Raw genomic sequence first — 26632 nt, forward strand, 5'->3', positions numbered from 1 at the left:
CATGGTACGATGGCGACATGCATTAGGCCAATATCTAACGTCATGGAGTATGTAAAATCGTGGCTTTCCGTGACACGAGTCAAATATATTATGCATCAAGTGTGTAATACCCGTATACACCCAGAACAGTGGAGTACCCCAAGGTATGTTGTGTATGACCCAGAATGGACGCTAAGTTATTTGCCGGCATGTGTTACATGTGACCCTTGACCTCCATCAAAGCCTCGACTGGACCTGGTGGAGACTGGGACGTGTCTACGTATATAATTGTCACACCTCCTGGACGCCACAGCCTTCTTCAGCACATATTACTTCTGCTATTGTAAAAAAATGTACATTGGTTGTTCCCATTAGTTTCCACATTTATCATTTCAATCGAAATATATACAGTTTTCTAAGAGCGTGTATAAATTAAACATCTTAGCATTTATTAAGATAATTAACTATCAGTATTACAATGTATTTACATGATTTGGTCGAGTTAGCCACCACAGGAATAGACATCATATACGTAATGTTATACGTCGCTGACCAATTCTTGTAAACCAGTTTGATTGTGGTCGATTCATCCGAGGTCACTGTAGATGATTTCAAACACTGGTGGCGTATTTGCGGAAGTAACTATCACGCCTCTATTTCAAAAGAGTTATTATCTTTGTTTGAAGTTACGGTTGTATCAGTATAATACTAATTAAAATTAAAATTGTTGTTTCAGTAGACTTGACCGAATTGGTTCGCGGTCTATTGTCACACAAACGGTGTTCCATTCAGTTATATTAATGGTGTTTTCACTGTCCTTGCTGTTTGTAGATAATCTAATGGAATGTGATGTTAATGTTAAGTGATCGGATTTATCCAAATACGTCGATCCCCAGTACGCCAATACAGTTCTCACCAAATCTAGTGTTACTGGATTATGTCCCTTAATCGCCCGAGGAAAGTTGTTTTCTTCCCTATCACAATTTCTGTAATGGGCTCTTGTTTAATCTCCGACCAGAAGTGGGCACAGGTGTGAGGTCTGGATACACCCCTCCCCTGGCCGAGACATGTTTGATCTAGATTACAGGTATCAATGGGTCTGTATTCCACGGCGTAATCATTGCCAGTGTGAGGCGGGAATTAGCCTACTAGCTAATTATGCTCATGAATGGAAAAGTAAATGAATTCAACACCTACCCGTGTAACGGAATCCGGCCGGTAAGTTAATTACGCAACGTAAACCCCTATGGTGACACCTGGGAAGGGTAAGCGGACGTGAAGAAACACCTCCAGGCTTAACCTTTCTAATGATCAATTTATCGATTTCCCATCGTTATCGACAGGTATCTGAGGGACGAGATCCGCTGGAGTGGCTATATCGATGTCTACAGCAGTTTAAACATGTATCCACTCGAGGAGGTGCTAATATTTGTTTACCTGGACACATTTATCACCCAAATACTTACCTTGGTGTGAAAACCATTGAAATAAATGTAACTTTATCATTACGAATAAACAGAAGCTATACAAGGAAATGTGTAAGACAATCACCTGACAGCTGTATACAGGGTACAGTATGGGACAATTCCCTGACAGTTCTACAGGAGAAAGTATGGGACAATTCCCTGACAGCTGTATACAGGGGACAGTATGGGACAATTCCCTGATAGCTGTATACAGGGGAAAGTATGGGACAATTCCCTGACAGTTCTACAGGAGAAAGTATGGTACAATTCCCTGTAAGATCTACAGGAGAAAGTATAGGACAATTCCCTGACAGTTCTTCAGGAGAGAGTAAGGGACATTTCCCTGACAGTTCTACAGGAGAAAGTATGGGACAATTCCCTGACAGTTCTACAGAAGAACGTATGGGACAATTCCCTGACAGTTCTACAGGAGAAAGTATGGGACAATTCCCTGACAGTTCTACAGGAGAGAGTGTGAGACATTTTTCTGACAGTTCTACAGGAGAAAGTATGGGACAATTCCCTGACAGTTCTACAGGAGAGAGTATGAGACAATTCCCTGACAGTTCTACAGCAGAAAGAATGAGACAATTCCCTGACAGTTCTACAGGAGAAAGTATGAGACAATTCTCTGACAGGTCTACAGGAGAAAGTATGAGACCATTCCCTGACAGTTCTATAGGAGAAAGTATGGGACAATTCACTGACAGTTCTATAAGAGAGAGTATGAGACAATCCCTGACAGTTCTACAGGAGAAAGCATGGGACAATTCCCTGACAGTTCTACAAGAGAGAGTATGGGACAATTCCCTGACAGTTCTACAGGAGAAAGTATGAGACAATTCCCCGTCAAAACTATATAAAGTAGAATATTTAGGACGATTCATTGACAACTATATACTGTAGAATATAAATATATTAGACAATTTTCTGACAATTCTATACAGTAAAATATTTAAGACGATTCCTTGACAACTATAAACTGTAAAATATATAAGACAATCCCCTGACAATTCTATACAGTAAAATATTTAAGACGATTCCTTGACAATTCTATACAGTAAAATATTTAAGACGATTCCTTGACAACTATAAACTGTAAAATATATAAGACGATTCCTTGACAACTATAAACTGTAAAATATATAAGACGATTCCTTGGCAACTATAAACTGTAAAATATATAAGACGATTCCTTGGCAACTATAAACTGTAAAATATATAAGACGATTCCTTGACAACTATAATCTGTAAAATATATAAGACAATCCCCTGACAATTCTATACAGTAGAATATATAACACAATTCCCTGACAATACCATATACTGTAGAATATATAAGACAATTCCCTGACAATACTATACACTGTGAAATATATAAGACTATTCCCCGACAACTATATACTGTAAAATATATAAGACAGTTCCCTGACAATAATATATACAGTAGAATATATAAGACAATTCCCCGACATATATACTGTAAAATATATAAGACATTCCCTGACAATACTAAATGCTGTAAACTATATAACACAATTCCCCGACAACTATACACTGTAGAATATATAAGACAATTTCCTGAGAGCTACATGTATATACAGTAGAATATATAAGACAATTCTCCGACAATACTATATACAGTAGAATATATAACACAATTCCCTGACAATACCATATACTGTATAATATATAAGACAATTCCCTGACAATACTATACACTGTAGAATATATAAGACAATTTCCTGAGAGCTACATGTATATACAGTAGAATATATAAGACAATTCTCCGACAATACTATATACTGTAGAGTATATAAGACAATTCCTTGACAATACTATATACTGTAGAATATATAAGACAATTCCCTGACAATACTATATACTGTAGAATATATAGGACAATTCCCTGACAATACTATATACTGTATAATATATAAGACAATTCCCTGACAATACTATAAACTGTAGAATATATAAGACAATTCCCTGACAATACTATATACTGTAGAATATATAAAACAATTTCGTGACAATACTATATACTGTAGATTATATAAGACAACTCCCCGACAATACTATATACTGTAGAATATATAAGACAATTCCCTGACAATACTATACACTGTAGAATACATGTATATTAGATAATTCCCCGACAATACTTTACACTGTAGAATACATGTATATTAGACAGTTCCCCGACAATACTATACACTGTAGAATACATGTATATTAGACAATTCCCCGACAATACTATACACTGTAGAATACATGTATATTAGATAATTCCCTGACAATGCTATATACTGTAGATTATATAAGACATTCCCTGACAATACTATATACTGTAGATTATATAAGATAATTCCCTGACAATACTTTATACAATAGATTATATAAGATAATTTCCTGACAATACTATATACTGTAGATTATATAAGACATTCCCTGACAAAACTATATACTGTAGATTATATAAGATAATTCCTTGACAATACTATATACTGTAGAATATATAAGACAATTCCGTGACAATACTATATACTGTAGAATATATAAGACAATTCCCTGACAATACTATATACTGTAAAATATATAAGAAAATTCCCTGACAATACTATATACTGTAGATTATATAAGACAATTCCCTGACAATACTATATACAATAGAATGTATAAGACAGGTCCCTGACAATACTATATACTGTAAAATATATAAGACAATTCCCCGACAACTCTGTCCCTGCTCGCTTTTACGTTCCACTAACTCTGTACGTTTCGTTTCTTTTATAATGTAAAGGACATGCTTTGTCATCATACACCCACATATGGATATAAATTTACAATTTTCTGAATGTAAGATGAATATGTGATATACATTCCCCGTCACTAAATTGAAATTCCCAAGGGCGTCCCCGCGCTGCCATGACAGTCACAAAGCGGAGGACTCTGCATAGTGCTCTCCCTGCCTGCCCCCAATCTTTTACTACACACCAAATTTTCCCCATCGCTGCCCCCTTTATAGGTCTACTGATGTATCTGTCAACAAGAAGCTCACCCTACCCCAAACCAAACCTCCCCAAAACCAAACCTCCCCATGGATGCAATGTACCTCTTCTTCAAATATATATAAAGGCCATTTTTCAATTAATGTTGGACATTTAATTAGCATACCATAACATCACGAGACAATAATTTAATTGTGGATAATTTACCCTGTCATGTTTGTTTATTGTTCAGATCCATATTGATTTCAGAAATTGAATCATGCTTTGTATTTGTGTTTGTGTAATACGCTAAACTTGTAAACACCCCATAAACAGTATTTGATTACTATACCTCAATCGAATGAATACAATTTAGTAAAAAAAAAACCACCGAAATAACTGGAGATATATTTCCACATTAAATAAAACTGAAATTAGAAAAAATATGAAATCTCCATTGAGACTGCACGAAGCATGTAATACGGACATTTCAGCACTTGTGTTGTAATGAATACTGCGTGATTCTGCCAAAACGTCATAACCGAGNGGGGGTCAGTAGTGTGATCCACACACACTGCCTTGTAGAGTAGGTAGCGGGGTAAGTGACCCCACATTTTTGCCGATATTCGATATGGATCTTGCGGTATTGATTCAGGTGGCTTATAAGTCTGCACTTTGTCACACGGGAGATACACGTGACAGGAGTACTACAGACAGCAGGTAATATGTATTTTATTATTTTTAGACGGGAGAAAAAGAAAAAAAATCAAACGAATAACTTACATTCTTGTATGAGAAGAATATGTAAACACATGAAGATATGTAATTACGCTATTATTAATGGGTATTACTATTGATGTAAATGAACAATGTCTACCTTGACACCATTGTTCTATATCTATAAAGAAATAACTGTTCGTTTAGAATGATTTTAATTGTAACACTGCTAATAATACTGTGAGCCTGGAGAGTGTGGGCCGGGCATAGCGGGTACACTGCCTGTGAGCGCAGCTTTGAGGTTGCGAACCCCTTTGATTGGCAGGGTGGGCGGGGCCAGATAACAAGAGAGGGTTTACGTTCACAGGTCTAGAAAGCGACCAAAGCTATATGGCGTATAATCCAATTCGTGGTCTAATTGCCCTGCGCAGTGCCGCTTGATAGAGTGTTTCATGACTTTCACATCCACGGTGTTGGGAATCTGACATGGAATCGTATGTAGCAGACCGGTCTTAGACGGTTACTATTGGTACAAGGTGAGAGGCCCTCCCCAGTCATCAGCTTTGTAGCCACGGAATATATACTCTGTCAGGGAGTGCAAAGTTAGCTCTACCAGCTTACACGGTATTTTACTAATTACATCAGTGTGAGTTATCAAACAAACTCGTGGAATCAACAGATATAGTATCGATAACGTGGATCGTATAATTGTGGATTTCTCGGACACGGAATCATGACTCTGGGTATCGCGGGATCCCTTCCGCACGTGGCGGGAGTATGAGAAGGTACCGACTGGTCAGTAGTCTGAAATTGGGATGTAACAGGGTAGCCCGTGTCGGGTACTGTGGACCACCACCTCTCAACATGTGTAACTGGGGGTAGCTTCCCTACAGCCATAGAGTAGTAATACCTTTACTTTATCGAAAAGTCGTATTTAACAGATATAGTTATGCTACCTCCAGAGAGCGATTGTGATTGGTAAATATCTATAAATTGTGATTGGTAAATATCTATATATTTATATATATGGAATCTAGTTTGGAATGAAAACCGAAAAGACTAAACTATCGTTAAAAATGTATAGATTAACTTTACTATTGAGTTTTCTAAGTTCCCATTTTATAATGGCCTCTCCCTCCTATTTGAACATGTTCCAACAACCTGCCAATACGGACCCCTGTTACGACGATCGCGGGGAACCCACCCGGTGTGTACCCGACTTCGTCAACGCGGCGTTCGCGAAGGAGGTTTACGCTTCAAGCACGTGCGGGGCCCCTGCAAGTCAGTACTGTAAGTCAACTCTTGGCAAAGACAATGGGATCATTCGGAACTGTTTTATATGTGATGCCAACCATCCAAAGAGGCAGCACCCTGCGTCCTATCTAACTGATCTGAATAATCCCAACAATGTAACGTGCTGGATGTCTGATACGTATGTCCAGTATCCTCAAAATGTCACCCTCAAATTATCTTTAAACAAAAAATATGAAATGACATATATAAGTTTACAGTTTTGTTCAGCAAGGCCTGCATCGATGGCCATTCATAAAAGTATGGATTACGGCAGTACGTGGGTACCATTCCAATATTATTCAAACGCATGTAAAAAGATGTATTCCAAATCTCCTCGAGCTGTCATAACCAAGGCTAATGAACAGGACGCCCTGTGTACAGAAGCATACAGTAATATCGAACCCCTGTCCGGGGCCAGAGTAGCCTTCAGCACCCTGGAGGGTCGACCATCCGCCTATGATTTCGACAACAGCCCTATCCTACAAGACTGGGTGACAGCCACTGACATCATGGTCGTCTTCAGTAAACTTAATACATTCGGGGATGAGAGTTCGAATGACGAGGCTGCGAGGAAGAGCTACTATTACGCCCTGTCAGACTTCGCGGTCGGAGGAAGGTGTAAGTGCAACGGACATGCCTCCAAATGCATCGAAAACCGAGAGGGTCGTCTAGAGTGTGATTGTAAGCACAACACGGCAGGATACGACTGCGAAAAATGTAAGGCGTTCCACTCCGACCGTCCGTGGGCTCGGGCCAACAACAAGGATGCTAACGAATGTGTGGGTAAGTGTACATTTATTATATGTGTAACATTCTTCTTCTTCATCGTCAGATGATTTTACATTTAAACATACATGTTTAGATCAAAGGTAAAATCATTGATAATAAAATTAGATCAAAATCTTAAATATCATTTATTTAATCCTATATTGAACAATATAAAATAGGTCCTGTTGTATTAATTCCGATGTGAATATGTTTCAAAGTTTTTTAAAGCTAACAAATGAAATAAAAATATCTATACGTAAAACTATTTAAGTTAATATGTGGTGTTCTTAAAAATACTTCGCATGGCTCAGGTTAGGATAGAAATTAGACATTTTGTGGAGAAGACTGAAAAATAGAAATATCTTAATAACTTCACAGTTGTAACAAACTTTAAAATAGCTCGTAATGTTTTTGGTCCTATTTAAATATTTGAGAATTGAAGAGAACAGATCTTCTTTGATTTGGTCCAATATTTTGTTTGATTAGGCGGTGATTATTTACACTGTAGTAGTTAAAATTAAATTCTACCGAACAAAAGATTACCAAATGTAGGAATGGGCATTTTTCTTCGGAATGACACATCATTTCGGAAAATCGTGCAAATAGTGCCCCCGGCACGTGTCGTTCTGACCCGATGGGGCGTCCAAATAGCAGTTCCACTCGTCCAAAGGAACCCCTGCACTGAACCGATTTAGATTTTAATGAAAATAGATACGGATTTTTTACATGTAACATTTTGTGTTGATTCAAATTTAGTGGCCCCATCTTCCGTCGTAATCTTCTCAGTAGAGGTTTAAGTACTTTAACTACAGGAAGGGACAAAAAATTCAGTAAAATGAGTGTTTGATAAATATCGTTTTGAGATTAGCGGTGAGTAAAAATGTGTCGGATGCATTGTAAAATAAATAACCTTATCGTCGTGTGGTTTTTGACGTGTTACTTGTATTTTGTGTTTTGTCCTGATGACCGCCTGCTAGGTACACTTGTTAAAATGTCCCGATGGATTTTTAATGTCAACTTACATAAACGAAAGGGTAAGATATTTTCTTAATTCAGCAAAATATTTCCTTTAAATTTCATCTAAATTTCATATCACACAGTCCTATACATAGTTTTAAGATATTTATTTCCTGGTGATAATGAATAAATAAATGTTGGATATTTCAGTTTTAAGATATATGTCATTTATGATTTTACGTCCGAACCTGAGACTTTGGCTGATGATATCACGAAGCCGTCAATTCTCATCCTCGTTCGTCGGGCAGAGTGGAATTTTTACACACACTATCATACATTTCTCAAACCAATTTAGATTTATTTATTACAGTTTTAGAAAAAATATATACATGGTAGGCGACCTTTTGAATTTTCATTACTCTCTAGATGTCTATAAAAAAAGCGGCGTTTTGGGGTGTTTTGTATATTTTAAAATAGACAATACGATACTGGTCTATAGAATGACACATGTTTGTGCACTATTAACGGAGTATTGAGAAGTAGTTAGTGTGTACATGATTCTGTGTGTACTGTTACGCTGATAAATGTGCCACGAACGTTAACTTCGGTCAGTGATGAAGGTTTCCAATTAACTGTAAGAATTTCCGTTGCCTGACTGACAGCCATTTGAGCGTTTCGCTGACTCACAGAGTCTGATACCCGACCGTGTCCCCGATACCTAACAATAGACAGTACACTTCCCAAATACCTCTACAGACCATCACGCTAATCAGTATTAAATTTAAAAAAATGTATTGTTTTCACCAACGTTAAACATATTACTACAAAGAAAAGAAGTTGAGCAGATCACAATTAAAAGATATGTAATTTGTTTGAATTTTAATATTGTACATCCTAACAAATTCATGATTAAGCAGTTATTTTAATTGTCATTAATCCCGTCTGCCAACTACATCGGGTCATTTTGTTTACACGGTATTGTTTATTAAAATGTCATACGATGGAACACGACTTAGTAGGAGTAATCCGCCATTGTTCCCTCTCTTAAAGCAGTGTCCCCTAACAGGTTTTCACACCTAATGTGTTTCCGGTAATAGGGTTAGCTCCCAGGTGTCAGCGCTGTCTGTAATCCCAGATTAGGCTGGACTACGACATTAGCAGATCTATGTACCTGTTGGAATGGTAATGACCTGCCGACACTGAGCTAAGTCCGTCATCACATTCCGTACCCACACACCTCTACTTGTAAAACGCCTCTCATTCAATTGTCAACACACACGTTTTCTTCAAATAGTTCAAATAAAAAAATCTTTCTTCAGATTTATCTCACAGAAAGGAATTATTGAATATTTCTCGGGAAGTCAAACGTTATTTACTTCTAAGGAAAGCTACTGACAAATTCTCACTCCTATATATACATTTTTTATTGTGTGACGATATATTGTGACGGCTTATCAGAATTAAAATCAGAGATGACATGATTTCAGCGTCGTCCAACACACTTGAGGTGGATGGGACGCTGACAGATAGAAACACAGATATGTAATGAATAGGTGACAAAGGAGCAGGTCCTTTGAAGTTAATTGTATGACTATGATAGTCATATTTCAGCAACCAATAAATCTTTTAAATTTCCATTTTAATATATTAAATATAAACTAGGAATAAAATTTGAATATGATTTCCCATGATTAGGGTCCGGTGTAAGAGCGAGTGCGTCTATAGAATGACAGTGCTGTACATGAGAGTAACAATGATCACAGTTTAATTTATTTTCAAGCTTTGTCCAAGTTATTTTCGTTATGTATTTTATTCTGGAAATATATGTCATAATTACATTCGCATAACTTATAATAATTGATTTATACCATTTAAAATATTTTCTTTGATATAAATAGCCTTTGTATCTCACTTTCTGTAATATTTGTAAAGTTGCCATAATGTGAATATGATATGACTATCGGCCAATCCTGTGATGTTAAACCTGGGAGAAAAGCTCAGACATCTCTGCAGGTGTAGGCGTTCAAAATGTATCGTTATTCGTGGGTTTTGAAGAGGCAATCAACACGGAAAGTGAACATCTGTCCGTGATTACCCGGGGTAACACGACAGCGCACCTCCGTGAATCTGTCTGCGAGAACCCTCTGTAACACGGCTACGCCTCTTCCGTGAATATATACCTGCGATACCCTGGGGTAACACGGCAGTCAGTGGCCCCTCCGTGAATATCTGTCTGTGATAACCCGAGGTAACATGACAGTGTCCCTTCCGTAAATAACTTTTCGTGATGACCCAGGCTAACACGACAGCGCTCCCTCCGTGAATATTTATACATGATAACCCATCCGAACACGACAGTGCCCTCCCCCCCCCCCTGAATATTTTCCCGTGATAACCCAGGCTAACACGACAGCGCCCCCTCCGTGACTATTTATCCGTGATAACTCATGTTAACACGACAGCGCCCCCTCCGTGAATATTTATCCGTGATAACCCATGTTAACACGACAGCGCGCCCTTCGTGAACGTCTATCCTTGATAACCCAGGCTTACACGACAGCGCTCCCTCCGTGAACATCTATCCTTGATAACACAGGCTTACAAGACAGCGCCCCTTCCTTGAATGTTTACCCGTGATATCCCAGGCTAACACGTAAGCGCCCCTTCCTTGAATGTTTATCCCTGATAACCCAGGCTAACACGACAGCGCCCCCTCCGTGAATATTTATCCGTGATAACCCATGCTAACACGACAGCGCCCCCTCCGTGAATATTTATCCCTGATAACCCATGTTAACACGACAGCGCCCCCTCCGTGAACATGTAACCTTGATAACCCAGGCTAACACGACAGCGCCCCTTCCCTTGAATGTTTATCCGTGATAACCCAGGCTTACACGACAGCTCTCCCTCCGTGAACATCTATCCTTGATAACCCAGGCTAACACGACAGCGCCCCTTCCCTTGAATGTTTATCCGTGATAACCCAGGCTAACACGACAGCGCCCCCGCCGTGGTACCTTCCCGTGCCACCATCTTGTACTTGTGAGCACCACCTCTTGATTCATTCTTGTCCTGATATCGGATAAGAAAGTTTGTATTTACAGTTGCAATATGTTATTACAGTGTGAGTAACATGCTTTGATGCCAAACAAATGAAAAGCTCTTTTCGATGTGAAGTTGGTTTATAATAATAGTTTAAGATTTTCTCGCCACCTGTAAAAACTATACTTAAAAATGTAATGACATTGAAGATGAGAACACGAGTGTCTGATCTTGGCATCCCTTAATTGTCACAAGTTGAAAATAACATAAGGTAACAGCTCTCTATCAACTGATGAAGGGTAGTCGAGCCATATTACGATTGTAGCGCCATCAAATCACATAATATCTACAGAGCGGTTCACCCAGTGTATTAAAATAATGAATGAGAAAAGGCGATGTTTAACAGTGTATTGAAATCAATGTTTTCAATCACTTATATTAATTTATAAGTGAAATAACCGATTTTTTTTAAATCACATATATTAATAGGCAATGAAACCAATGTATTAAATCACTTATATTAAAGGGCAATGCAACTAATGTATTAAACAACTTATATTGATAGTGCGATGCAACTAATGTATTAAACAACTTATATTGATAGTGCGATGCAACCAATGTATTAAATCACTTATATTGATAGTGCGATGTAACCAATGTATTAAATCACTTACATGTATATTGATAGTGCGATGCAACCAATGTATTAAATCACTTACATGTATATTGATAGTGCGATGCAACCAAGCTTTTCCCTCACTTCTGTTAATCAGTGCTGTACTAATTTTCTTATAAATCACCCTTTACCAGGTTAATTCATCGTGTTTTAGTAAAAAGGAAATAATCCCATCAACACCGTGTTTTAATATGAGTTTTTCTAGCAATGATAACACACATAAAACTTTGAATGAATTGTTACTCATATTTAATTGATCATGTTTAGGTTTAATATTTCAGTCGTGTAGTATTTCACCAAAGGAACGTTCGGTCTCTATTTCGTGTAACAGATGGTCACGGTGTTTCGTAATGCTGCTCTGTAAATGACAATTATATATATGGCGACCAACGCCATCATCCGTTACTACATCAGTTCTTTATGTATTATATATTATTCAATAGATATGTAAACCGGTTAACACTGCTGATGTCTTAACGTATTACTCAGTAGTCATTTAATAGAAAGTGTGGAAAAATAGGGAGATTAATTGTAACTTATATACCAAACTATATAAACCAATTACATACTTTTTAATTGATGCAATATTTTGACATGTTTTCGTTATTATCCCCGCCGTTATCAGATATCACAGCGGTTCGATTAGGCCCTCTATGTGGTGTCAGATATTATCATCTTCTTCACCGACTTTCTGTCAAGATTCATTCCCGCGGTTAAATATTCTGTAACCAACATTTCTTGTGTTCGTTTTACAAGGTTTTATCTGTAGAAGTAGCCGCCATCAATACAACATTGCACAGTAGAGGAGCACAACTTTAACATAAGTATCATCCCTGATCATGTTTATTGTTAATGCCGAGCCAAAACGGGACTTTCATGAACACCACTGGGTTTGAAATACATTGATATAACGGATTCTCTGTAAGACAAAAAACACCTGGGAGTAAGGCACAAGTGAGGGTAGTTATAAAGAATTATATCGCACGAGTGAAATAATTTATATATAACATTAAACAGGAAAATTAAATGTAAACTGTATTACAGTTTTGTGATTCAATGAAACTGATCTGTAGTTGACAAATACATGTATATTTAAATATGACAATGTCTACGAACCACCTGTTGATAACAAAACTGTTCATTTTTGACAATGTCCTGTTTACCCTGTGTGTGTTATTGCTGCGTGGTTCTGTGCGATACACGTAGTAATACACTTGGTCAAAGAAGTGCAATTGCTTCGAAATTTGCGTCCGTTAAATGAATAGAAGAAATTTGTAGTCAACGTTTTATGTTTTCTAATGTGATTTTGTTATCTGCGATTTTTAATTTATTGTTTGACTATATAAAATAATGTTTACATTTTCCTCCTGTGAAAAATATCGTTTCAATGCCTCGCACTGTAATGCTTACTTTACTCCAACCTGTAGCTTTCAACAAATGTATGAAATATACTTATTAAAGTGAATTATTTACAGTTAAATAGTATTACCTCGGCAAAACCGACAAGTTCGTTTTAAAATGTAAATGACCTTGTATCTAAGATTAAATATGAAATAAAGCACAATGATGTAAATGGCACGAAGTAATTACAACAGTATAATATAGATATTATTCTATTATGTGGTACGGAAAGAGATGACTATTCCCCAGTTCCTGATATCTCCTTTAGCTTGTCTTGATGGTTCATGTTGCCCTCATTTTTGTTTTGGCGTCTTCTCGGTTCCTGATTTTACTGTCTCGTCGTTGGGTTCTATATTTTTATTTTTTCTGACTTACCTTAGAATGTTTTTAATTTTTGTTATTGGTGAAATACACCTACTGCAACCTTCTTCGTTTGTTAGAGACGACTTATGCAGAAAACCCCTGCCAATTAAGAAATTTTCTTTGACGCCCTTTATTGGGGACACGAAAACGACCAAAGTAAGTCAGCAACACCCTTTGTAACATTTGAGATATTTTTGTTCTCTCTTTTTTTTTTTAGCAATACATGCGTTTAGCCTTGTTGTTAAGCGTTCTTCCAAACTAAAAACGGCTATGTGGAATGTTCCGTCTCATGTCCGAGACAAGTCATAGTCGTTTCGAATTAGCACGTATTACCATTTGATTGACGATCAGCTTTACATAGGTGGCGGTTTGCCCGTCGTCAGTATAAGTTGTCGAGTGAAGTGTCATGCTACTGTGCCATGCTATTTGAGGGAAATAACATTTAAAAGTGGCCTTTGAGTGGTTCCATCATACAGGAACACGGTCTAGATACAACATTATCTGTACCACAAACAAACAAAGCGTTATACATGTACAACAAACTTATTTAATTACTAGATATTCGGGTTTTCGGTGATGTGCAGTACGCATGCATGATGTTACACTTTTATGTTCTCAGTTACTCTTTCAATAAATTGATTGCATTGCCTTTGCCATATTGTTTTGATGTGTGCCTTTGTTCCTGTTGTTCGGATACATGCCTCTGTCTACACAAACGCATGTTAGTTTGTTTTATTTCTAGAATACATATACCGTGCTTCTTGAAGAAAGAACAGACATGAAACATATGGATATCATGTCAATGATACTCGAGTGTCGATATTAATATGGATTGGAAAGGTATTCGGACAGATATCATTGCAAGGCTTACAACTGTACTTGAATTCCTGAACATCATGACAATCTCTGTCATTGATAGAAGGTATTGAACCCCTCATGTGTCTTACAACGGGTTATTGTCTAATTTTCCCACTTTGGCCTCTCGAGATCTGCCATGTTAGCATGTATGAGAAGTGGTACCCTCTCTAAGTTGATGGTCCCTTGCCTTGTCTGGTGACCCCCTCCCGTTTCCCTGTGGTGCTCTCCGTGATAAGACACTGCCGACGAAGGAACCACATCCTGTGGTCTAAGTATCCTGGACTCCGGACCTGTCCATAAATCATTCTGAAAATCTACAAAATAATATAAGTAGGATCTCCTGACATGAGAAACATGTCTAGGATAAACCAGCCCAGCCTGGCCGCCACTGTCAGGTGGAGACGTGATAATACGCTCAGTTCAATCTGACTTTCGCTGTTTGATCAGGTTCTATGAGAATATCATACCAGATGACAAGGATTTGCAAAAATAACCTGACCCGCTTGTTTAAGTCTCATCGGCTTACTGTGTGTTAGGAAGCATTACTCGCCGTCAATACTTGGTTATTACTTCGCCCGTCTGCATGTTGGAATCCACAGATCATGTCAGCCAATGTATAAAGGTTGTAATTTATCAAAGGGTACAATGTAAATAATTCCGATGCAATGTAGGTAACAGGTTACAACTAGCTATTGTTTGCTTATATTTAAACGTGCTCCACATTTCCAATCAGTCATTTGCACTCAAAGTAACCGAGCGTTTTTAATTAAACAAAATATTTGAAAATACATTTACAATTCGTATGAGTCATGATAAAATTATTCTCGGAATGTATGAGAAAGTGTCACTATATGTGACCCGGGTCATCGTTATATGTTTTTGGACTAGCTCACAGAAACGTTGGTTTCCGAGTACCCTGCCCGGGAAGTGGCTCTGATAAGCAGGTGCGAGGGGGTGTACCTATGTAGTACTTGTACGTGACAAATGTAGAGGGACACCAATACTTTCAGAGTGTGAAAAAAATACTATTGAAATTATAGCACTTGGTATCTGTCGGAACCAACCAGTCCCGGACAGGCGAGGGGCGAAGTGGAGCTTAGGCAAATATTGAACTTGTGTCGATATGTTGATAACAAGCTGACTGTCGAGGCAGATACTCTTTTCATCAAGAGTGATGTTTAAATTAAATTTGAGGATAGACGATTGATTCTTTATCAATTCGCCACTGATTTCCGTCAGCTTTGCTATCATTGTGTCACATGTACAGTATAATTGCGGTAGACTAGGAGTATATCAACAACAGTCGGTCGCTGTGACTGAGGATATTACCCCCACATAGTCTTCCCCACCTATCTTACAAGTCACTAACGAGCCTCTCGCCACTCAGCCGAGCTTCTCGTCACTTCTACTATTTACATATGTATTCAGAGTTTATAATTAGTTCATGTTAAACGGTCATTAAACTAAATATCATCAATGCACGGAAATTCCCGTCGTATGACACACGGTACAGTAACACACGTATTGGACCACCCTGGTGTTGATCGGCTATACGACAAGGCTAACTAAGGTATACCCATTCTTAATTTACCCTCAAGTGCAATCCCTCACTAATGTCCAAATTAACACTCGAGAAAAGATGGTCGAACACCCAACCTCAAGGTAGAAGGAATTAGTATCGTAATACGATGTAACCATTATTTTAGTACAGTAGATATCGTAGATCTATTGAAATACAGATTATCCTAGAATGTATGGTTGGTGAAATTATCGTGTTTATCTCAATCGGGTTAGTTAATATCTTCACAATTTGAAAATTATCTAATGAGAGTTAGATAAACATAAAAAAAATCTGCTTCTACAAGAACGTCTATGAACATGTCAGAAAGGTAACATTTTTATCCAGACAGTTTTGATTCATTTTGAGCATAACGTCGTCAAAAATAGAATTCATTTTTTACCGATGAATCTGCTTGCAGTCTTTAAATTAAACAAAGTATAGAGCAGACATGTTCATTATTCGAAGTGATATTTAATACACATGTTGTGAGTGGTTAAATATGGTCACGATATGGAAAAGATGATATAAAATACTTTTAAATATTGTACTTAACATAAAAATGTATATTTTTTTTGTAAAATTTGAACAACATGTCCAATTTTGCTGTTTTTCAACATAGTTTGAGATGCGATACCTCAAAATGTTTTCAAAATACTTTGACAAAATTTGACACGAGCTCTTTGTAATAAATGTTGGATTGGACAAAACGATGTACATATAGAAAAATACCTATATCGAACAGTTATTTGGTAATCTATCACATTCTCATGGAATTGTTCCAATCATTTTTTCTTAATACTACGTAGAATAAACTGCATGTTCGGTGGTAGGAATGGTTAGGAGCTGATATTTATGTGCGTTATACGGTAACTATATATTAATATATATTAAATGTATGAGTATTGAGGTAGGACATTGCACTCTAAATATGCTAATATACCATTTACGGATGGTATGAGTAATGGGGTAGGCGTTGAGAGTGTAAACACATCCTACTTAAACATATGCATTAAATATATCAGCAATGAGGATTTGAATTTACATGTTGTCATATTTTTTTGATGCTTTCCTTTGTCCTACTCTTCGATATTTGCCACACTTGTTTTGATGTCTGCCTTTGTCCCATTGTTTTGATGTTAACCTTTGCTATTTGTTTTGGTACTTGTCTTGGTGCTGTCTTTGTATTGAGTTAAACAGAGGTTGTGTCCCTGTGTGTGGACACTGTGGTACATTTTTCTAATTACTTCAGATACATTTTGTCAAAACTACCTATGTAATAATAATCCAGTGGATTAGATGTTCATTCTCACCAGACGTAGATACTTTGTGCAGATTCTCATATTATATATGAAGTGTAGGGTAACGTGTTTGGTTTTAACCTATTTTGATACCTGTACAATGTACTTATTGGTCTTGCTGATTTGTACTGTTAGGGACATTTAAAACTTATTATTGTAATTGCAAAATAATATGATATAATACAGTAATACGAATCATGATGCATTCTAATAAATGGCTGACGTTGTGAGGTTACATTACTGATCAATTGATATCATAGCTGTTCACTGCAAATCAACAATACACCTACCATATAATTTCCTACACCTTTTTGTAATAGGCGAAATTATAAAAGGATCGAGACACAATTGGAACACACCGCTTTTCCCCCATGAATCGACCAGTTCAATAGGAATGGATTTTAAAAAAATCTGACATTACGTTATAGGGAAGTTATTATTCCGTTATCGACGTGAAAGTTCGCATTGTTAGATTTCTTTTGGAAAGCAAACATTAATGGGGAATAATGATTTGTATTTTATGCAGAAAATTTATTTTCATATAAAGAACATCTGTAGGTATTTTATACATTAAGGTCATTAGACATTTCACAATATGTGTAAACCTTGTCGGGGATGTAAGGATGCTGTACATTCTAGTTATTATACATGATTGTCTCAGTTTTGACATATTTAGTTGAAACTTGTATGAAACATAGTGCGTCTCAATTCGTATATACACATCATGGAAAGAAAGCACAACATCAGAAAAATAGAATTTTTAAAAAGTTAGTGTTCACACTTTAAAAATAGATGGCATTATTTTTTAATCACAAAATAATTTAAAATTCAGGTTACGAGTTCATACGTTCAGACTGGAAGCGTGAAGCAATGTAACATGACATGATTTATCATTTGATATTATCTACAAACCTTCCGAGCTTGTGTTTATTAACGATTGCTCTACTTTTTCAAAATAGCTTATTTTTAAAATATTGGCCATAGGCATCCGGACAAAAGTAACTGCAACATTACAACTGCATTTTTTTCCGGTTTTGCTTATTACAGATATTTTTGGGAAACATTTGGATTAAAATCGAATCCTTAGACTAAATATAGCAGGGGTTTTCAGATTTTCACAACGTTTAAATCATTTGAAGAAAGTTGATATTGTGTTAATGATGAACATGTTTTCGTCCATTACAAGCTGCACAAAAGCGGTAAGGCCGAACATGGAACACAAACTATTCTGCAATTGTTTACAAAAAATGGAAAAAATCAATAAAATAAATTTTCATTCTCGACTGATAGATACAAAAAATAAACTTTTTAGTGACATGATTTATTGTAAAAAGTGTAGTAAAATGGATATAAAAAGTCACTCTTTTATTTTAGATTAAATGTGCTAAAAGATTCAAAAATGCATTCGTAGAAACAGTCTTTCTTTCATCTCGTTCATATATCAATTGATCTAGTTTAAGAGGTATTCATCCAACTTGACAATTTTGGTCATTTTTATTGTCATTGTTAAGCGGAGTTTTTCATAAAAATAGATAAATTAGAAAAAAAGTTGATTTCAAGTCATTTATTTGTTTATTTATTTATCTTATTTTACTACTATTCATTTTTAATTTATTTTTGAATTCAAATATAAGGGCTAAGGGTACATTAACTGCTTTCCTGAGTATAAAATATACTTCAAAGAAAGTTCATTTCCATCCTTTAGGGATTTTTTTTTTATCTTTTATCCATTTTGCAGTCATTCATAGACTTCTGATAACACGTTCGGATGATATTGTATAGGTTTGTTTTGCAAATGATCAAATTCAGTAAAACATTTAAACACATGTATACACAGTAATATTCTTATCTTTGACCGATCTAAATAGCAACAAATAAATAAATAAAACGAATGAACAGGCATTCCATTTTATTTGGGGGGTTTTCTTGATATTTTCCACTTGAAAACATTGTATGACAGATCCTTAACATCCTAGTAAAATATTATATGTATACTCAAATGGAGGTGGATGGCATTTTATAATAGATATAAAAAAAACTAGAAGACCCTACTTAAAATACTCCACATTCGTTTGATGTGTTTCAATGATAACACGTAATGTTAATATCAGATACAGCTTCCCAAATAATCACATTATTTTGTGAAACCTAAAAGTCACAGTTATCATAATTAAATAGAATAGTCACAGCTGATTCGCCTCTCCAATACAAGGTGTAAGGATAGTCTGGATCTATATGGCCCGTCGACCAATACACTACATTTGTGTACTTGGGGATACCTACAAGAGATACTTTTATCTACGTTGATTAAATCACTATGCATCTGTTATTGACCTCTGACCATATAGGTATTTATCACTTTTACGTATTTGATATTGGGTTCAAAACGTGGAACCAACAATTTTCATTTTATCCATGAAATATACCAGTTGTTAGTAGCTTAAGAAGTACGTATGTTTAGGTAACAATACCTACTCTATTTATTAATATATAAATTTTCCATATACAAATTGTATATAAATTTAAAAAAAAATACCAACATACATGTACTTCATTTTTTTCACAACTGTTATCAGATATGCAATATAACTTTGATAATGAAACTACAGGTATAATTTTGTTAACTTCAACGCAAGTAAAATTTAGTTTCACCTAAAAGTAATATCATACAAAACGCCAATTAATTTGAAAGGGGAAAATATAATTTAGAATATAACATAACACGTAAGTTTATATCAATAACATAAACATAATGAAACCATCTAAAAATGGCGGCGATATAAATAATGTTAGAATGAATGCTGAAATTGATTTTGAAACGCATTCTTATATATTTTACAATGAATTGATATATTGTCTTTCGTTTGTAAAAAGAAGATTATATTTGCATTTGATGAGTACACGTCGAGGTTTGATTGCTATGGGGAAACATTACCAAAAAGGTAGAATAATATTGCAAATTTTTAAAACAAATAGGTAATATGTTTCATTTCCCTGTCAACCAGATGAACTACTCTAGCGTTAAACTAATGACGTAATTTTATCGCTATGTACCAAACTATCTTTCGTCAGAAATTCAGTGTAATAACGATCAGCCATAAGCAAACAGCTATTTTTAAAAGACTTAAACGTAATTTAACGTTTTGTGTATTACGAATATGTTTCTGTCCGTCGTCAGTTTCAAATGTTAACTGGTCCTGGTTTCAGAATTATATGATCTTGACCTGTAATTTTTAGATCGCGAAAGAACTTATATTTCCTTTGTTCGTCAGTTAACACAGAAGTTTGGCATGCATCCTTAGGAATCTGTTTATAAATTGGTTCATCCAGCGACATTGCATGGTAGTCACTGTAACCTCAGGATGGTTTATAGTTGAATGTAGATGAATCTCTGGCCTATAGTAATAGAAGGTTGTTCATTTATATGACATGGTTTGTTCATGACTCTACAGTCTATAGTGATAGAAGGTTATTCATTTATCTGACAGGGTTTGTTCATGACTCTATAGTCTATAATGATGGAAAGTTGTGTATTTATCTGACATGGGTTGTTCATGACTCTATATTTATCTAACAAAGGTAATTTACTTATTGTTATAGTCATGTCTCATGTAGTATATTTATCATTTTGACATTTTATTCGACGACGAAGTCGATCACCTAATAACCGTCTTGTCTGTAAAACATTTGATTGGTTCAATCGGGGTATTTATAGACGTTTGTTACATAATACAAGTTATATAGCTATTTATTTGTCTCTGAAAACGAAAGTGTAGATTTATTTGCACCGAAAAGCGGTTCAAGTGCAACATATAGATCAGATTACCAGATATAACATTACAGTTACACGGCAGCACGAATATTGTTACTTCCTAGACCAGTGGTCTGATATATGTTGTCCACCAGACTTTTCATGTACGGAGTTGAACCAGTGTTACAGTATGTACTGCCCACCATTAAATGATGGGAGTAGAAGAATTCATCTTATAATGGAAACACATATCACAAACATTACGCTGCAATGGAGGTCTTCGTTATGTCGACATTTACCAGTTTTGTTTCCTCGTTCCAGTTTTTCACAATGAATATTGTTATCGGTGAAATGTATGGCTTACCCTACAGTGGAGCTGGTACCATGTTATACCTTTACACTAAGTGTAGCACTCTCATCCTAAACCCCAAGCCTGTACCGATTCATCATTTACGATATTACAAAAATGCATCGTGCATCTAAGATCGGTTTTCCTCTGTTGCCATACTCATGCCATAAAAAGATACACCAATCTGGTCTTATCTGCGGACACGACACACCGCTAAATGAATTGGACATATCATACGTTGTCTGATGCGCCAACATCATGATTCAGAATGGAAGTTACACTGAACCAAGCCGTTAGATCGATGCAAAACAAGTGTCAAGTTTTAATTCAACATTATTGACTATACACTTGGACATTATGAAATGATAGATAGGCTATTAAACTCATCATGTGTAATAGCCAGATTATGGTGCTGAAGCACTCAGATGATGTGTCGGCATTTTTGTTCTAGTGTTATTTACGCACTTTAATTCTCCTCGTCGACGGAATGTTGATGTCTTATAAATAAAAATTGAACACCATGTATTCTATTGGCAGCAATGTTTTACAACAGAAGGATGTTCCATTAAGATATGTGAAGTCAACCTAAACCCTGCACCCTTCGGGGAACCACTCATAGTAGTACACACATAGCTTAACGATCTGTCTTAGTGTGAGGCGATTAATTTAAAAGTGGATATGCATACACCACGTTACGACTTGGCCAAACTTTTGGTTACAGTCATATTTGCAAAGTGTAAAAGGCTGCCTGATCATTGAAGGTTTAGACCTTAAAGGAACTGTTTTTCTTAGTTTCAACGTTATCAGTTTGGTTTTATAATTCTCCAATTAACGCTACATAATGATATCATTATCATTAATCGAAATCAAGTATATACTTACGGATAATTTTTGTCTCAGTATAATATGCAGTTGTCAATCTTTGATTAAGGTTTGTTTGGAACGAATAGAAATCAGATGTATTATCAGAGAGAAAAATATATTGATATTATAAACTGGAACATTAAATGTGTATTTATGCATTATTATGTTGACCCTCCAGCTTGACATACTTTCTCCCTTCTAATTCTGTACTTGTAGTACATCCGGCTTTACACCATCTCCCCTGTTCCAATGTCTTATTTGAAGTAAATCCAACTTTACATCACTACGTTGTATTATTTAGAAGATTCGACTACGCTGCCATTTAAAAATGAACCAAAAACGTGAATCCCGAGAAGATGTAGAGGGGAAGAAAAAAGAGATATACGATTTTTTTTAAGATTGCCAGTGATTTGATGCTAAGTTAATAAAGAAGCTAGGAGTGTTTCTTCAACACAGGAAGAGAGAGAGTTACAACTGTAGCAAACAACCCTGCTATGTCCACTGAAACGGTTTTATTAGTCAGAGCACGGACGAACACCATAACATATTCTAGTCATGTAGTCATTGATGTATTCTAGTACCTTCCTTTTTTCAAAGATCTGAAAAAAATCGGACAAGAATTTAATCTGGTTTCCTTATCCATCTGAAACTGTATGGAATACCTTGCCGATAACCTCAAACCTAGCTGGCAAAATATTCTTTACTGTGCGAGATATACTTTCTTAAATTTCCTAATCGGCCTTCACATCTCGTGCCCACATTGCAGCGCGTGAGATGCCTGATCCCCGTAGTAGGCCAGCCGTGGTGTGTAAGATAATTACCTTTCTGTGACACAAACTATTCTGTCGGAAACATATAATTCATGAACACCCAATGTTCTGGCTATGGGAGTCTGCAATGTAGAGCAGCTATTGATGAACGTACAAATCATGCATAGTTAGGCTTTCTCTATGCGTAATCAAAGGACAAATCTTTGACAGGACGAAATTAAAAATTGTATGAATTAGTAAATAAAATAAATTCTTTGACGGCGATGACCTCGATTTGTTATCGAGACCTGATGGCCACTTCATTTTGCAATGTGTAGTGGTGATACTATTGGGTGTTTTCATATTAAAAGTTATATTTAACAATGTGGATAACACCGGACTGACAGTTGTTATTTCTCTTCACAACTGAAACATGTTCTAATATAATATTGATATTAAATATTAAATGAATGGATTTCCTGTCTAACTGTGAGAAAAGCTATAGTGCCAGTACACCAATTTCATGATAGAGTGAAATATTATAACGAGGAAGATTGATTTCTATTTAGTTGTATACTGTTGCACATTGCACAATACAAGTAATCGTCATGTCGGCTCCGTTACCTGTCATATCCCGGGCCTCCAAGTCGGCCTAAGAAAGGGTTATTTGGCCTAGTGGCCATGAGGGCCATCTTGACGGTAGCAAACCCGTCACATCAACAACTCGATATCAATCGTTTATTACACGAGGGCCAATATAGACTATAATCCGAGTAGTTTTACTACACTTGCTATGATAACAAGCTACAGAGGTGTGGAGCTGTGTTTGATTTAGACATGTTACTGAGCGTGCCTTATCTCTCCACGATAAGCTGGTCAGTGTTGTTTGTGGGGCCGTAATCAGGTGTTCTCGCGCGCGATACATATACAATCCCGATCTGTCAATCATCGCACATCCATCACAATTCTCAAAGTCTTCATAAACGCCAAACCTATCGCAACATTAAAGCAGATACATGTAAAGTTTGTCGTCATGTTCTAACATTTCTCCGACTGAACCATATTGGTTAAAAGCAACAGTTGGAAATGTGGTGAAATTTACAGTTTGGGTTTAGCTTGAGAAATTATGGTTAAATTTACAGATAGGTTTAGCTTGAGGAGTTATGGTTAAATTTACAGATAGGTTTAGCTTGAGGAATTATGGTTAAAATTTACAGTTGGGTTTTAGCTTGAGGAGTTATGGTTAAAGTTTACAGTTGGGTTTTAGCTTGAGAAATTCTAATTCAGTAACACGTGGGTTTTAGCTGGAGTAATTGTTGTTAAAATCACTCTTGTTTATCTTAATTGCTGAATTTACTGTTTCGATTTTGCCTGAACAATTGTGATTAAAATTACAGTTTGTTTTTAGCTTGAAAAAAATCTTTGTTCTGTTACAAATGGATTTATGATTTAGAAACTCCTTTATTCAGTTACAGCTGAATTTTAGTGTCCTTATCCTAGTAGGCTTATTTACCAGTTGTTGAATCGAGGAAGGCTGGGAAAACATACATGAAGGTGTGACAGGAGTCACTTCATGCTGTGAACATCTTTAATGTGGGTTTGGGAGGAGACGTTGATAGAGAATCACAAGTGAATCACACCTCACTCACGCGTATTGATACATTCGTGTGCCTTTAAAAATACCGATGTGTATAAAAAAAAATGTTAAAGTAACGTACGTAATCAATGTTAATTATTACATCTGTTTGCCTTTTACTATGTAAAACAAGCATGGATATGAAAGAGTGAGTTCGTTATTAATCTTTTCGAACAGCTTGGTTTCTCTTTCTCTTCTCCTTATGATCTACAATAGAAGTAAACGATAAACTGAACTTGATTTGAGGGGAAGACTGGCATAGCTTGTTGATTTATCCCTTTTGTTAATACATTTACTTCACGCTGTATTATTTCTTACATTGTATATGATTTTCTTCTGTTTCTCTAACATATTAATTTGGAAAAACAAAAAACAAAAATGGTGTACAAGTGGTATTGTTTTGCCACCTCACTATAGCCATTAGGGCCTACAGTAAAGCGACCTGTAGGACAGAACAATGATGGCGAAGATCACGTGAAACAGTTAACTCGACTTTCTATTTGTTGTCATTATTTTGAGATCTACCTGGCCAGTGTGCTAGTATTTCTGGGACGATGTCTTATGCGAGAACACGCATGCGATGACTGGCAATATGTACAGCGGTTACAACATTGTATAAAGGTCGGGATGCGTACGGGCGATAGCGCCTCCTGCTCGACTGCCCTCATTACCAATCGAGAGTATGGAGTATCATATGTGTTCTCATATTCACTGGGCATATAGATGTAATTTCGTATTGACCTACACTTGTAATCCAGTGTTTTTTCTTTTGAAGATTTTATTACAGTTGGTATCAAACGAAATCAAGTCAAGCAAATAGATGTGGACCCTCATAGACAAGGCTAGGCTGTAATTAACATGACAACTGGTATGGCGGTCATCTGGTAGGGCATGGGGTCCCAGCCCCACCCGGCCGTACACCCGACAAACAAGAATATCGCCATTCTCTGGGCAGATTTATATGCCCATACACTCGGAATTACCTAGAACATCCATCTTGTGTAAGCCGATCAGCTCTGTGTAGGTTTTATCACATGATTCCCTACAATGTTTACAAGTTTTCTTCCGGAATTACAATCCGCTATCTTTACTGGGTTCCTTTATTAGACATGTCCTCACTATATCATTATCTCCTCCTTTCCTTTCCCTCTCATCAATTCCCTTTTCAACTGGCGTTTTTTATATCGACTATTTTTAGTCTGTAGGAATCCGTTGAAAACTGAAGAGCTTAGTTGAGCTTACTAACTTCGGTACATGGAATCCAGTTTCTTTGTAACACCTACAGTTATTTTGTGTTTAGTCTTTAAACCAACCAAATAACTATCTAATTCTGAAACTGGCGAGTGTCAACATAAGTTCGTACTTTCCCAGAGTAAAGCAAGCGGTGTTCGGATAGAATACTTCTATCTGTCTGAACACAAACTTGTAGCTTTCACTGCCAGAGTCAAAATATGTATTCGCATATTTTTTTAGCATAGTCTGCTGAAATATTTTGACTAGTAGTATTTCAAAGTTACTTGTATGTTAAACCACTAATATCTGTGGTTTAACGTCTGTACATAATTATAACAAACATGGCAATGAATCTGTTTTCTCTCCTTACCATATTTCTATAAATAATGTATATTATGACGTACCTCTACGAAAACATATATATTTCTGTAAATAATGTGTATAATTGGTATGTTGATCTCGCTCAGTTGTATAAGAAGCTTAACCATGTTCCACATTGAAATCCCACAAATCATGTCACGGAGAAAGTGGGCTTACTCGCCCCTTTTTGTCAGTTGCCTTGCTGCCTAAGACGTGTGGCTGATCCTTAGCACTGTATCACCTCTCCTCTGTAATAAAACAACTTATTGAATAAATAAACCTGTTTCTTGTTCACGGTGCATAAGTCTGGGTCTCGCT

The 26632-nt window shown here is 36.3% G+C and overlaps 2 protein-coding genes across 4 annotated transcripts in view; both read left to right on the plus strand.

Moving 5' to 3' along the window:
- The first annotated feature begins 1667 nt into the window (after positions 1–1667).
- On the plus strand, positions 1668–2282 carry LOC110452994. The gene has a single exon (XM_021501782.1). It carries the CDS (start codon positions 1668–1670, stop codon positions 2280–2282), a length of 615 nt encoding a protein of 204 aa, XP_021357457.1.
- A 3186-nt stretch (positions 2283–5468) lies between these two features.
- LOC110453002 (netrin-1-like) overlaps positions 5469–26632 on the plus strand; it is a 51076-nt gene continuing 29912 nt past the window's right edge. The window contains exon 1 of one of the 3 annotated variants that reach the window (XM_021501791.1): positions 5469–7228. In XM_021501791.1, the coding sequence (XP_021357466.1) occupies positions 6196–7228 (1033 nt within the window). In that variant the 5' untranslated portion in view covers positions 5469–6195. The remainder of the gene's footprint in view (positions 7229–26632) is intronic. The other 2 variants (XM_021501790.1, XM_021501792.1) reach the window with 2 other exon arrangements.

This window comes from Mizuhopecten yessoensis, unplaced genomic scaffold, assembly GCF_002113885.1.
Source record: "Mizuhopecten yessoensis strain PY_sf001 unplaced genomic scaffold, ASM211388v2 scaffold7055, whole genome shotgun sequence".
Classification (NCBI taxonomy): Eukaryota; Metazoa; Mollusca; class Bivalvia; order Pectinida; family Pectinidae; genus Mizuhopecten; species Mizuhopecten yessoensis.

Coding starts and splice junctions, on each gene's coding strand:
- LOC110452994 (XM_021501782.1), top strand. CDS start 1,668: ATGGGACAATTCCCTGACAGTTCTACAGGAGAAAGTATGGTACAATTC.